General features: G+C 40.3%; 1 protein-coding gene across 3 annotated transcripts in view; it reads right to left on the bottom strand.

Annotated features, from left to right (window-relative positions):
* Positions 1 to 14,008, bottom strand: part of USP25 (ubiquitin specific peptidase 25) — a 131,682-nt gene that overhangs the window by 32,090 nt on the left and 85,584 nt on the right. For all 3 annotated transcript variants that reach the window (XM_075909861.1, XM_075909871.1, XM_075909879.1), the window contains 4 exons: positions 12,848 to 12,943; positions 12,427 to 12,588; positions 8,825 to 9,033; positions 7,930 to 8,000 (listed from right to left, as the gene is read on the bottom strand). In XM_075909861.1, the coding sequence (XP_075765976.1) occupies positions 7,930 to 8,000; positions 8,825 to 9,033; positions 12,427 to 12,588; positions 12,848 to 12,943 (538 nt within the window). The remainder of the gene's footprint in view (positions 1 to 7,929; positions 8,001 to 8,824; positions 9,034 to 12,426; positions 12,589 to 12,847; positions 12,944 to 14,008) is intronic.

The raw sequence follows: 14,008 nt of genomic DNA, 5'->3' as shown, positions 1-14,008 counted from the left end.
CTGGGGTTTTAATTGAGTTTTAAATAAAATTGTGCTAATTGGGTTAACTTCAATCCCTCTTTCTCTACCTCAGGCAAACCAACTGCCAGAACTGTTTAGTATGATCAAGGAATGTTAATTGCAGCCTTCCACGAAGAGATATATAGTGCTAACAAATGAATTCTGAACCAGTAGCTGTATCTCACAATAAACCATTATTGGTTCAACAGCAATTAATGATACACCGCCACACACAAACTATGTAATTAGCATTAAACATTCATGAGGTAACTACCAATCAGTGTAACAAGAGTGAGGCATCTACAGAAAGGAAAACTTCCAAAATGTTGTACCTGCCCCCTCCTCTTCCCCCCCCGCCTTTCTGGCACACACTCATTTCCTTTCAGCATCAGACTGAGCTAACAAAGCAACAAAAGTACACTGACATAGTGGAAGAAATAAAGAAAGGAGAATTTAATTGCATAATCCTGATAACAGAAAAGGCATGAATTATCAAGATTTGCAGATCTAATTAGGGATTTTGGGTGCCCAGCTTGAGAAATTTTCTCTCTACTGTCCTGTACAACATACATATGCAGTCATGAAGTGAACTGGTAAGAAAGATTCATGTACTGGCAATAAGCAGATACACAGCTCTGCTTTTCCTGCATCCTACATGACCACACTGTGACACTGCACCCAACATTCTCCATGGAAATACGCTTATGAATAGAAATATGTATGACTGGAAGATGTTTTGTACAAAACACATCCCTTGTAACATATTAGAAAAGTTATCTGCTGCATATGTATATTGTATTTGTGTGCATGTACCATTTCTAACGTCAAATACAGGAATATCAATTACAAACCCATTTACTAATCTAGACGTGCTAAAAGTGAGGGCCATTAAGGGTATTTCAGAAACTTGATGGCTCATTGATAAGGACAATGAACTGTAAAAGGGTTTGCAAAAAAAAAAAAAAAGTAAGTTCAGTAGCACCTTACAGACTAAAAGATTTAATAGGGCATTACCCCATCCCCAAACCTTATGCTCTAATAAATCTTAAGTCATACAGGACTCCTCAGTTTTCTACAGATACAGATTAACATGGCTACCTATCAACAGTGCTACTCTACTGAGACTTGTAAATGGGTTTGTTTTTCCTGTGACCCAGCCAGAAGGAGCTTAGCATGCCACAAGGACATGTGTTTACATCACCTGATGCTGGAATCCATTTTGGATGCTGTACTTTTCCACTGGAAGGTGAAAATAGCTTCAACTGCATGCAAAGGATCCCCCCGCTGGGGAAAATCTATATAAAGGTAGAAAGCTGCACAATAGGAGCTCCTGCCACCACATGCCAGGCCACTCCTGCTTATCACTCAAAATGACTTTTGTAAACATATATGACTGAACAGGGGAAGGATTAGGCCCAAGTTGGGAGGTTTAGGTAAGCGCCTTCTAGCCAAAGCATGCCTCTGGCACCCCTGCCCCCCGTACAACAAGTCACATTCCAAAACCTCTGCACCGCCAAACCCCACGCCAGGTCACAACTCCCTTCGAGATCCTGCACCCCCATCTTTACCCCTCCTCCACCCCCACAACCCTATTTCCTGACCTAGGTCATGACTCCCTCCTTTACCCAAACTCCCTCTCAGACTTCACAGTCTCCTGCACCCCAGTCCCTTAACCCGTGTGCCTTTCTGCACCCAACCTCCATCCTATACCCCACACCTCTCCACAGAAAAGTGCAGGCCTTAACCACTTTCCAAAATCTTGGAGTGGCCCCCCACCAAAAATTATTGTCCACCCGACTTAAATCCTACTCTTTATACTAAATAAATCACTTTCGTTTATTAATACACCCAGTGTAAATAATGGTTACCTAGAGAGAACAACAGCTATGCATCTCTCTTTCATTCATAAAGGGAGCGAACTTCATGAGCCTGCGTTTTGTAAAACTTTAATGTCGAATAAGGCGGATTTATCTGGGGTTCTGGTCCCACTGGTGCTTTGTCAAGCTCCTCTGATTGAGCCTTCCCAGAGCAGAGCTGCCCTCAGTGTCTATTGCTCTGCTGTGGACTGTGAACCTAACTCTGCCATTGCTGGAGGAGACCAGAGGGCCTGACTCAGCAAGACAGGCTAGTGAGGCACCCTACATGGCAGGTAGGCAGGGCTCAGTGGTATGTCAGCACGCTGAGTGACAGTCTCAAGGGGATCTTTGTGACCCAACCGATCACACACACCATTAGTACCACAACAATCCAGTGCTTGGACGATATCAGCAAATGGGGAAACAAAGAATAATTCAAGCTGAACCCAAGCAAGACAGATTATGTTGGTGGAAAGAAAGCATTTTGAAATTGGAATCCATATTGCAGTATCCATTGGATGAAGGCATAAGCACATATGGTCAATGTCAATTCAGCTTTCAGTTCGAGAGACCCAACTCACACACACACTAAGCTCCCATGTAGCAGCATCTACAAGTAATGCTTTCTACCACTTCTGTCTGTCTAGAAAATTTCGTCCCAGTCTGACGCCCAATAACTGGCCTCAGTTATGCATCTCCCATCTGGACTACAGCAATGAAACACATCTGAGCATAAAGACAATCTTTAGGAAACCCCTTCTAGCAGAGAATACTGCAATATGTCTGTTCAGCGAACTCTCTTCCACTCTCTATGCTTCCATCCCATAAAGAATATTGGGCCCAATTCAAGGGGGTCTGTCCATACCTTCAGGTCACTTTATGGCCTCAGACCAGGATATCTAAAAGATCACCTGAAGCTTCAAGATGAAGAGCACGTCTGACTACTTCACTTAGGCAAGGCAGCTTTCTATAATAAAAGTCAAGCTCACCTATGCCGTAACTTTGTCAGGGGGAAGTCCAACTTTGTGGAATGAATTTCTATAGGAGCAAAGGGCCATTACAAACTTAGATTTCTAGTTTCTAAGGGCATGCATACATATAACAAGAAGACTTGTCAATTAACTGTTGATAAATCCATTTATTTGGTCTTCCTGGTTAAAGTAGCAAGGCAAAGTAGGAAATCAGCTATAAATGACACAAGATCATTTTGCTATGGCTCTATGGAGTACTGAAATTTCCCCATAGGATTGTTTCCCTTAATATGATGTTTCAGAAGCCTTATTTTTATATATTTAGAGTGCGTATTACAAAGTTCACGGGTTATTAAAACATAAAGCAAAACAAATACTAATGTTCCATCCTTCAAAACAAAATTGCTTATATGGACTCCAGTAATATCTCAAACATCAAACTATGACCTAAAAAGGAATCACTATAGCAACTGGAAGCTTACTATTAATAATATCAGATTGTTATGAAAGTGCTCTCACATCAGCAGTATTCTAAAAGAAAAACAAGAATGTCTTTATACTCCCATAACCCAGAGTCAAAGTTGGAATTGGATTATCTATAAAGATCAGTCTCCTCCCAGCCTAGGACAGCCTCCAGGAATAGCAGGCTGAAGTGTTGTGGTGCAAGCTCCATTCCCAGAATACGATACCAGACTGGTTTGGTATCTGCACAGTCTCCAAGAAGCTGAAGTTCTAATTTTAAACCCTTTATGAACAGACCAGAGCTTTCAGATTAAGAAATGGGTGTAGTATCACTTCAGGTACCAAATGTGGCAACTTTATCATCTTTGGTTTATGGAAGTATGTATTTCAAGGAAATAAAATGACACCTGGGCCCCAATATATTGGCTGAGTCATGGCTATAAGAATCTTTTTACTCTTTCACTTAATTATTGTTCTTACTTCTCTTAAATGTTTGTTGGCTAATACATTTTAGCTATCTAGAAGTAAATGAACCGGGCAGGTGTTTCTTCATATCACAGATCATTTGGAAATGTATTTGGATGTCTGAAAGCCTTCTTAGAGAGACTAAATGCCTTTAAACTAATTGCCGTTCAGCCTCAAAAATAATTGTTGCACCTAGCTGTGAGCTTTCAAATTACCAAATGTTACTACAAGCAGAACCTTTCTGGTCCAGCAACCTTGAGACCTAACCAGTCCTGAGCCAGTGAATGTGCCGGACCAGGGGAGGTCAATGCTGGCCCATCTGCTGCCACCGGCTGTGAGACTTCATACCTGACATGTTTCTCTTCCCCTCTCGCCCTGAATGCCCTCCCCCATTCTCTCTCTCTCTCTCTCTCTCTCTTGCCCTCTTCTCTCTTTCTCCCTGGTTTTTTTCCCATGTCACATTCCATGTATGGTCTGACTCACACTTCTTGTCTGTGATGGTGTGCTTTATCCCAGGGCATCCTGTTGATATCACCCAATCTTTTTTAAAACCAAAGAATGATTAAATTGGGAGCCCCTGTTAATATGGGACCTTTATCTTTTTCCTCCTCACATTTTCGAAAGTGTTATACCAACAAGATGCTTCTGGCAAGTGAGTATTCTTCTACTCTGAGCAATTCCTTGAAGACCAACTCTTGAACTATTGGCCTGTCCAAGCTCTCCCTTTACAACTAACACTATGCTCTGAACACTATGCTCTGAGACATATCAGTAATCACGTATCACAGCAAAGGCTACCAGAAGTAATTCATGCAAGTACTCAAAGGACTGTGTAAGATCAAATGAACTGAGATATCACTTGCACTACATACCCTATGATGTAAGTGTAGCCTATGATGTAAGTGTAGCTTATATCACATTTATGATATTTATGAAGTCTGGAATCCTGGGTATAGCCCAGGATTCTCTTACACTTACGGAAGAGTAGAAAATGAGGTTCCCCCAAGGCAGGGAAGCAAAGTAGAAAACGCTGCTAAAAACTTTAAAAAACAATTAAAAACTTACTAGCATAAAATAATTATACACAAACAGCAATAAAAGAAACTGAAAAATTTACAGATTGGAGAAACTGAAGGAAAGCTCTGGGCACAGGCGGTTCTGATCAATATTCCATCTAATCTTTTCCATCCACGTACAGATTTTTTCCACCCATGTGCAGAATGCATTTTTTTGTGCACTGAGACATGTGCAAATGCGCAACACCAGTAGCAACAAAAATCTTAGCTGTGGGCGTTCTGCTCATCAGCTGGTTGTCCGCAAAAGTGCACAGCTTACAAGGAACACTGGTTCTGATCCAGGCCATTTTAAGAAAGAACGTCATCATGCTGGCTGAAAGTTGAGGAAAGCAATGGCTCATTTAAAGACAATATTTGCAAGAATTCTCCAACTGAGTGCATGAAGCACATGAACACACAGTGGAATGCACACAGGAATAAGCATTTGAAGAGGAACAAGAGTTTTGGAAAATATATAAAGCCCTCCTGGCTTCTGGGTATTAACTAGGGGTTAGAAGGTAATTTGCTTTCAGGCAGGTTATTGCTGTATGATTTTTTTATACCTCTCTATGAAGCAGCAGGCATTGGTCATACTGTAAAACAGCTTCTGCACCTTGGTTGCTAATCTCCAACACACCACAAGAGAGCTACAGTAGGACTATCAGATAGATCCCATGCAGCACCCTTTCTCTTTTATAGCACCTTCTTATAAATTGTCTCAAACAAATGTTTATATCTTCTTTGATGATACAAAAGAAATGGACAGATAGTTCTTCATTTGTAGTCCCCGTCCCTCTCTTTGCTCTCCTAACCTTGGTGTATTTACCTTTAATTTGGTCTGTAAACTCTCTGGAATCTGGAGTGCAGTGAGCAGGGGTGGCCGCTCACTGATCCTGAGGAGGAAGAACCCTTCTCTGAGCCTGGGTGGGCTGAGAGGCAGCCTGCCTCTAAGTTCGTAGAGGCCTAGGGGTGGAGCAGGATGTATAAAAGCCCAGCCCAGGAGCACCGTAGGGTGGAGAGAGCAGAGGCCTGCGCTGAGTTCTCATGCTTAGGCCCTGGGGATCTGGTGGAGGTGGATAACTGAGCCAGGGCGCCCGGCCCAGGCACTGAAGAGGAGACTTTCTGTACCCTGTCTCCACATGAAGAGTACTCAGACCCTGTGAACCTGCTGCTGACCAGGAGTCAGGTACAGACTGAGGTAGGGTTGCCAGGTGTCCGGTATTGACCTGGACAATTTGGTATTTTCGCCTCCTGTCTGGTAAAAAAAAATAAAAATAAAAATTCAGAAAATACTGGACACCTAAAATGTCCAGTATTTTCTGGGTTTTTTTCCCCTACCAGAAAATACAAAAATACCAGATACCTGGCAACCCTACGACACACTCAGCAGCTGGGCCCAGCCCCTGACTCCTCCACCCCTCCCAAATCCCCTGCTTACGTGGTTCTGCAGGGAAGCTCCCTTCTGGCTCGACCAAGAAAACAAGTCAGCGGCCAGCAAAAAGCCTAAAGACCTGAAGAAAGGGGAAGCAATGCCTTCCCTGGCTCTTAGGCTCAACCTCTCCTCTTCCTATCCGTATTCTCTCTCTGCATGCACTTAAAGGGGCCATGATGTTTTAATGCTGTTTTATTTTTTTATTCTTTTGCTTAACTCTTAGGGTCTTTTATTTTTTCCCGTCAACAACTTTGGTCTCTCTCCCTTTTTTCCCCCCTCAACAGAATTTTCCCCTTCGAGTGGGGTTTTTTTGGGGGGCAGGAGGAGGAAGGGAGGAATGTTCGGTATTTTTGATTAAATCATCTGGCAACCCTAGATGGAGAGAGAGTTTGGAAGTGGCCCAGAGGAAGCAAACGATGGTCAGGGAGGCTTGATAGCCCTTTGACGTGTATAGGTGTGTTTCGGATCGGATTCCCTGCTAACCCCAGTGGCTGTCAAGGCTGCCACTACGAGGGTCCTGGGCCAGGATGCAGTGGAGTAGGGAGGGCCCACAGCCCCCCCTGCAACCCTACCTACTGGGTGGCAGTCTCCACCTCCCCACTTGTGCTGGGAACTGTTTGTTTGCCTGCGCCATCCTGAACCAGGGCCTAGGCTAACACTGAACCTGAGAACTGTTTGTTCGCCCACCCCAAACCAGGGCCTGAGCTGTTTTGACTGTGGACTGGCGCAAGCATTGCAACCTGCCCCGCACTCTGGTTTTCACCATCTTAAAGGGGCCAGACTAGTAGCTGTAGGCCTGATCATTAGTCAGGGGCCCAGGATTAAGTGAGACTGCTTATAGGAGACATTATGTTACATCTGTAACTTGCCACACACACTAACAAGTACAACTTTACTACCTAAAATCATACATTACAATACCACACATGAAAGGATGCTTATGTGCTTATGTGGATACAAAATTACTAAAAGAACCACTACTATATATCATGATGGCTTAGTATTGCTGATCACAGTACAAAACATATCACTTTATCAAGCTGTGTGCCCCAAGAAAATGGTTTAGCATGACAGTGAACAAACTGACTGATGCTTTATCAGGACAGAATTCAAGTAACTGTTGCTGAATATGGACTCCTTTTGATAGTTTCAAAGAAATAAGGGTTATTTAATTAAGCATTAAATAGAGTGAAATCCTGAGTTATGCTGTATGATTTTCAAAGTAAAATGCAGGAGAAATGAAAACGAAATATAAACATAAAGGAGATATGCTTCCTGTATTTTTATTCAAATATTCTTCCTCTTTCTAAAACGTCTTATCTTGATTGGAATACCTAATTTGACAGCCTAAGTAGCTTCTACTGTGCAATGATAAAATTATAGCACAGCACAGAATCAACACAGCTGTACAGAATCAGAAGGTATTCTGGGTTTTGCTACAGATTTCTAGAATGAGTTTGGTTAAGTCACCTGGTTTCTAATGTCTGACTTCCCCACAAAAAAGATATTGCAGTATAATGGTTTATTTAATTTAGTGGTACTTAATTACGGTTGACAAAACTTTGTGATCTTTTGATTAAGAATCAACACATTATAGATTGCTCTTTTTTTTTTTAAAGCAAGAATTAAGGAAATGTCTTTCATTAAAATCATCAATTTTTGGGTTCTCTCGTGGATATTTTACTTACCTGGATCATTGATTTGTCAGAGTACATCAACTCAATTGTCCGATGTATTCTAGATATGCTTTCCTGCAAGTCTAAGGGAATAAGAAAAATAGTCATATCCTCCTATGCCATCACTATGGGTTTTCTATATCCTTCTTCAAATATGATACAGCATCTTTTTTTCTGACTTACATGGTCTAGGAAGGGACAAATATTTCTAATCTTATTTCAAAACTGATGTAAATCACTCACATCAGGCACTGACATTTCTCAGTTCTTAATGTAAATCCCTCAATTCAAGAAATGGTGAAGTTTGCTCCCCATGAGTTATCAGGTACTTTCAATGGGTAAGGAAGTGGCTCCACTTTGTTACTGTCTTTGTCTAAACAATTAGTGCCCTTCCTTGTGCTCCACACCAAAGCAGCAGTCAATACATTCTCCCAGATTAAGGCGTGGCAACTATACGTAGCTTTTGCAAAGAAACTTTCTGCACGCTCTTGAAAGAGCCCAGATTGTGCACCTTTTGGGGTGCACAATCTGGCATAACTCCTTAAACTGCCTGTTACACTGACAACTACAGGATAATGATGAAAAATGTTAGCAGTGCAAGTACCATTTTTCTTTCCTCCTCCCTTTCCAAATCACACAGCACAACAATGCTTGAATATGGTACAAACCCAACTCCAATGGAAAAAGGCAAGGTTTTGGACCAGAAATGAATGCTTTACCATTTGAGACACAATGATATTTTTGTTAGTACTAGATTTCTCCTTCATCTGTCTGTTGAAGGCAAATGTAAGTCCAAAAAAATTTGTGAAAAATTATTTAAGTCAGGCAGATATTTTTCCCCCTATTACCAAAACATTTTTAATAATCCTTTTCAAAACCAACTGTAATCTGTGCTTTCTCACTGTACCTCTAGTGTCATTTTCTACTTCAGTCCTCCAGCGATGTAAACAGCCTTCTAACACTGAAAGCTCTTCTTCAGTTATGTGTCTTGGTGCCGGATGCATTGGCAAATCTGGAGGAATTCTGGATTGTGTAAATGGTTTGTGTATTACTGATCTTTGTACAGGTGATGTGCTTGGTATCTCTGAAGATGAAGGCCCCTGTTGCTCTGTTGTGCTGCATTTGTTTAAAATATGAAACAAGACATCAAACTCCCTATACACAAACTATAAACTAAAGAAACTGACTTCACAGATACTTGGAACTAAAATATAAACCAACCAATCCCTCGTAAGTTTTGTTCTTCTTAATGAGAGCCAATTTAAACACTTTAAAGCTAACAGTTATCAAGTTAAAGCAATGCCGTCCAGAGAATAAATATGAAATGGAATCACCATACAACTCTTATATTGTCATAGAATGCCATATGGCAACCACATTTACAAGAGAGAGAATCACAGTTAAATCTTTCAGGTCAGAATTTACTTTATTGAAAACTGATCAGAATTTCTCCACAGTATTACAAAACTGCTTAAGTAATCCAAGTGTTTCTAAGCATAAACTACTCATCTCAGAGAAAAAATATTAGATACATGGTTTCATCAAGGCAATTTTTTCCGAATGTAAATTAATATTACAAAATGTAACTACTGGTTTTCTAACACCTTGTGCACAGTAGATCTTTTCTTCAGTTTTCCACCATTGCTATAGCTGTTATTCATCCACAATGGGAGCACTAGTGACCACAAGCTACTGGCATTTCAGAGCTCCTCTGAGAAGGGTAAACATCTGCATTAACACTGCCATTAATTGTAGGGAAATTCTGCACCACTGTTCACACACAGAATTCATGTACACCACAGATTCCACTGCCCCCCAAAAGAGTATTGCTGCAACTATATCTTTCATTCCACAATGGCTGCTGTGGTACCTGATGAGAGGGCAGCCAGCTCAGTGTTTGAGCAGCTAGCTGCAAAGAGGAAAATAGCAGAGGCTGTTTTCCTCCCAGTGACCTACCCACAGGATATGGGGGAAGGGTCAATGGACAGAAAAGGGCACACAGGGTTGTTGATGGTGTTACACAAACTGAGGTTCAGAAGGACTAGTGATGGAGGGACAGACTGGGGCAGGAGCACAGGTACTAATGGGCTGACAGCATTGAGCCAGGGGCTGAATGGCAATGAGGATGAAGGCCTCAAAAGATGGGGTGAAATGAGTGGCTTAGCAGAGGTGCAGGGACACATAGGAACAGGAGCTGATGTGCCTGACTGAAAGGGAGAAGCTAGGATCAGCTACAGTCTGCATTGGTCATTGGTAAAGCTCCCCAATGCGTTAACAATCCCTCTCTCCCAAAAAACTGTTCAGTGCTGTCTCCCCCAAGCCTTTGCACTGCTTCTGAGAAGGGTTGAAATACAGTTCTTTTTTGTAGTTTAAATTAATTATTACTCCCAAGTTCTGTATTAATATGACTAATAAGGAATCAATTTGTCAAAAAGCATTCCTGAATCTTTTTTGTTGTGTGCATTGTTAGACATATGTACTGACAGGTATTCTGAAATAAATTACCAAAATAACTGAAATTAGTGTGATTACACTGTTATTTTGAAAAGTAAGACATGCAAAATGCTGCAGAATTTTAAAATATTGTGGACAATATTTTGAATTTTCCAGCTCAGAGTTCCCCCTGGAGTAACTATCACTATTGCCATGGGCAGCAATGGTGGAAAATTAAGGAAAAAAAAACCTAGTATATAACTAGTCCCAAAGATCACTTTTGCCCTTGTGCCTCCCCATTTTGGCATCAGCTAAAAGGCTTATGACTCATTTTTAGATCAGTACAGATGACAGAGCTCATATTTGCTCACCTTCATGGCAAAACACTTTTCTATTTACTTGGGATTATGCCTCCTGAGGCTACCGAAGGAAGACTGGAGTCTCTTGTGATTTGGAGAATTCAGGGAATACTTCTAGCTGATATTATGTTAATGTACATATTTCCACTATAGGCCTAAAAGTCACAATACTCACATCTCACTACAGGCAGTCCCCGGGTTACATGGACCCGACTTACATCGGATCCCTACTTACAAACAGGGTGAGGCAACCCCGCACTAGCTGCTTCTCCCCAGCAGACCAGGGAGACGTGAAGCTAGCGCCCTCCCCCCCCAGCAGACCAGGGAGATGCGGAGCGGCTTTTCTCAGCAGACACCTCAGCTTGAGAATAAAGGACTGAGGGAAGTGAGGTGTGGGAGAATAAAACTGAGCTCTGGAGAAATGTTTGGCTAGAGTTTCCCCTACAATATGTACCAGTTCCGACTTGCATACAAATTCAACTTAAGAACAAACCTACAGTCCCTATCTTGTATGTAACCCGGGGACTGCCTGTATATCAATTCAGAACAAAACACAATTTTCAACAGCAAAGCACTTGCTGGAGTGTAATTTAGGCTACCCCTCTGAGGCTTTTGGCAAACAGTGTTACCTTGCTAAAGAATGTGCAACTGTTTTATTAATAGGAAGTTTCTACATGCAGGATGATCACAAAAGTACCAGCAAATAACTTAAAAAAAAAGAAAAAGCCTTAGATCCATTTACTTTGGTAGGGATACTTGCAATGTTCACAATACAATGTTTAATTGGTTTGCTGGATACTATCCCAATAAATAAGTTGGTATAAAAAACTGCTTCATCATCACAATGTTCACAATGCCACGTTCAAACCTAATTTACAAATCTTTCAACTCCATTTACTTCAATGGGGTGTAGATAAGGGCAGAATTTTACCTTTGTCCATATCGCATTCCAACTTATATAAAGCAATATAAAAAAGCAAAGCCTATGTAAATGAATTTATCATGATCAAAGAATAATTTTAAGTAGTAAAGCACAACAAGAGAAGATAGCATACAACTGAGATTTTGAAATGCATATCATTGCTGGAATAAAGCAACACTTAAGGCATGTGCAAGAGCAAAATTCTGGGATTCTTATAATGTATTTTTCCAGTGATGTATAATTTATCCACCTACAAATTCTTGTATCCATTTTAGAATTGCAATTGTTACTCTTAATACACTGTTTATTACGTTTCAATTTTTAGGAAAGTTTTGGTTTTACAACTAGACATATTAACAAAACAGATAAGCTCACAGTTTCCCAAAATTCTATCACTAAGATAAATTTTTCTTACAATTGACAATATACAATATGGCCTCTGGCTTTTATTTAAAATTGACAAATCTCCACTAAAACAATATCTGAGAAGAGGTTCTTATAATAAATAACAAAAATACTCCATATTTTATATTACTGAAAAATGTTAATGGGTAGAAGCAGCAAATCCTACGTCTTCCCATATTAGTTGGGAGGTTTGGCTTTTAAGAGAGTCACTTTTACTATTATTGATCAACGATACTGTTTATTTTTTTAATACAACACTCATCTGCTCCTAGTCCTAACTCATACTGGAGGCACACACAATTCATTAAAAGCGATCCACAAATGACCTAAAAAGAAAAACTTAAAACCAGAAACACCAAACACAAGACACAAACGAGGTCTCATTTTTACCTTGGTATTGTCTGTGTTGTTACATTACCACTAGGGGGAGCAGTAGCATCAATATCATCAATCGGAGAAGTGCACACAGGTTTACTTGATGCAAACTCCAATGCATACTGTAGGACATCTACCAAGGGGAATCGTTTAGGACCAGAACCATAGCTTAAATATCTGTTAACCATAGAAATATATAAATACCATGACACTCAAACAAAATGGAATTTTTGGCAAACAGTAAAATAAAGTAAAATAAACCTGTCATAATAAATGAAATGCATTTAATTAACTCTTACTTAAATAAATCTTCCACAAAAATGCATGGGAAACTTTGCAACACTTAGTTATATATAAAAGAATGAATTATTCTGTTCTGTACAGTCTACAATTCAATGCCATTTGTACTTATGCTTGGAAAAATCATCTATAGTACCGTTCTAATCTTTGCTGTAACACTGTGAGATACTCTTTAAGTCTCTTGATCTCATCCCGTTTAATTCTTGTAATTTCTCTGTTTTTGTGCATGTATCTGTCAAGACAAAATGGTAGACAAGGAGTCACCACTCTGCATTTCAGTAGTGATGCTGAATTCTTAACTTGCACACACATTCACTGTCAAGGACTAAGTTTCATTCAATAAATCATTTTTCTTCCTTTCATGCTGCATTAAAAACCCATACATAACAGAAAAGACTAATTATAAGGCCATGTCTACACTATGAGCACTACAACAGTATAGCCACAAGCAGCTACTCTCATGTAACACTGTAGCATAGAGCCTTCCTGCCCCTTCAGAAGGGTTCCCTCCCCCAATACTGTAGCTAATTTATCTCCTTAAGCAACCGTAGGTAGAACAATTCATGCCTCAGCCTAACCATGTGGCTTCTGGAGGTGGAGGAGTGTCCAATCAGATGAACCACAACATACAGGAGTGTTAATTTTCAGCCTTAAGAGAGCCTATATCCACTTAAATTAAGCACAGACTAGGCCCAAGACATTTACCTTTGTCCATTATTCATCAGAGGTATAATTTGAATTTCATTTTGACATGAATTACTTCTACAAAATACAAATTTATGCTAATCTTTGGCATTGTATTTAACATAATAAAACGTTCAGAAAAGTCTAATTTCCAAGCTACAAAACTCTGCCCGGACAACAAACACACACATGTTATTATAACTACTTCTCAACATGCTTTGAGACAGTTGTGAGAAACAGAGTTTTAGTTGAGTCCACATAGCAACGCTTCCTCATGAAAATTGTCTGTCCTCACAAACACAAAGTTGGTTTGCACAATGTCAGCAGCAGCTAACAGTGTTCCCCTCGCCACATAAACTCACCCTGTAACCTATAAGAGCACCCATTTTCAGCAGGGTAGACTTAACCCTCAAGTGCCCTTAATTGGCACAACAGTCTGTGCCGTAAGGTATTATACGTGTACTAGTTAAACACAGTAGAAAAAGTATTTGCAATTCTGTGGATAACACTTTCAGAATAACCATTTAGCTAAGTTATATACGGGTCAAAAGCAGTAGAATAGGGGAAGTTATTAATGAATAGCAGCATACCTACAAGTTTTGTAATTTACATG

Source organism: Pelodiscus sinensis, chromosome 1 (assembly GCF_049634645.1).
Source record: "Pelodiscus sinensis isolate JC-2024 chromosome 1, ASM4963464v1, whole genome shotgun sequence".
NCBI lineage: Eukaryota > Metazoa > Chordata > Testudines > Trionychidae > Pelodiscus > Pelodiscus sinensis.
This window is presented reverse-complemented; position numbering and strand designations above follow the sequence as displayed.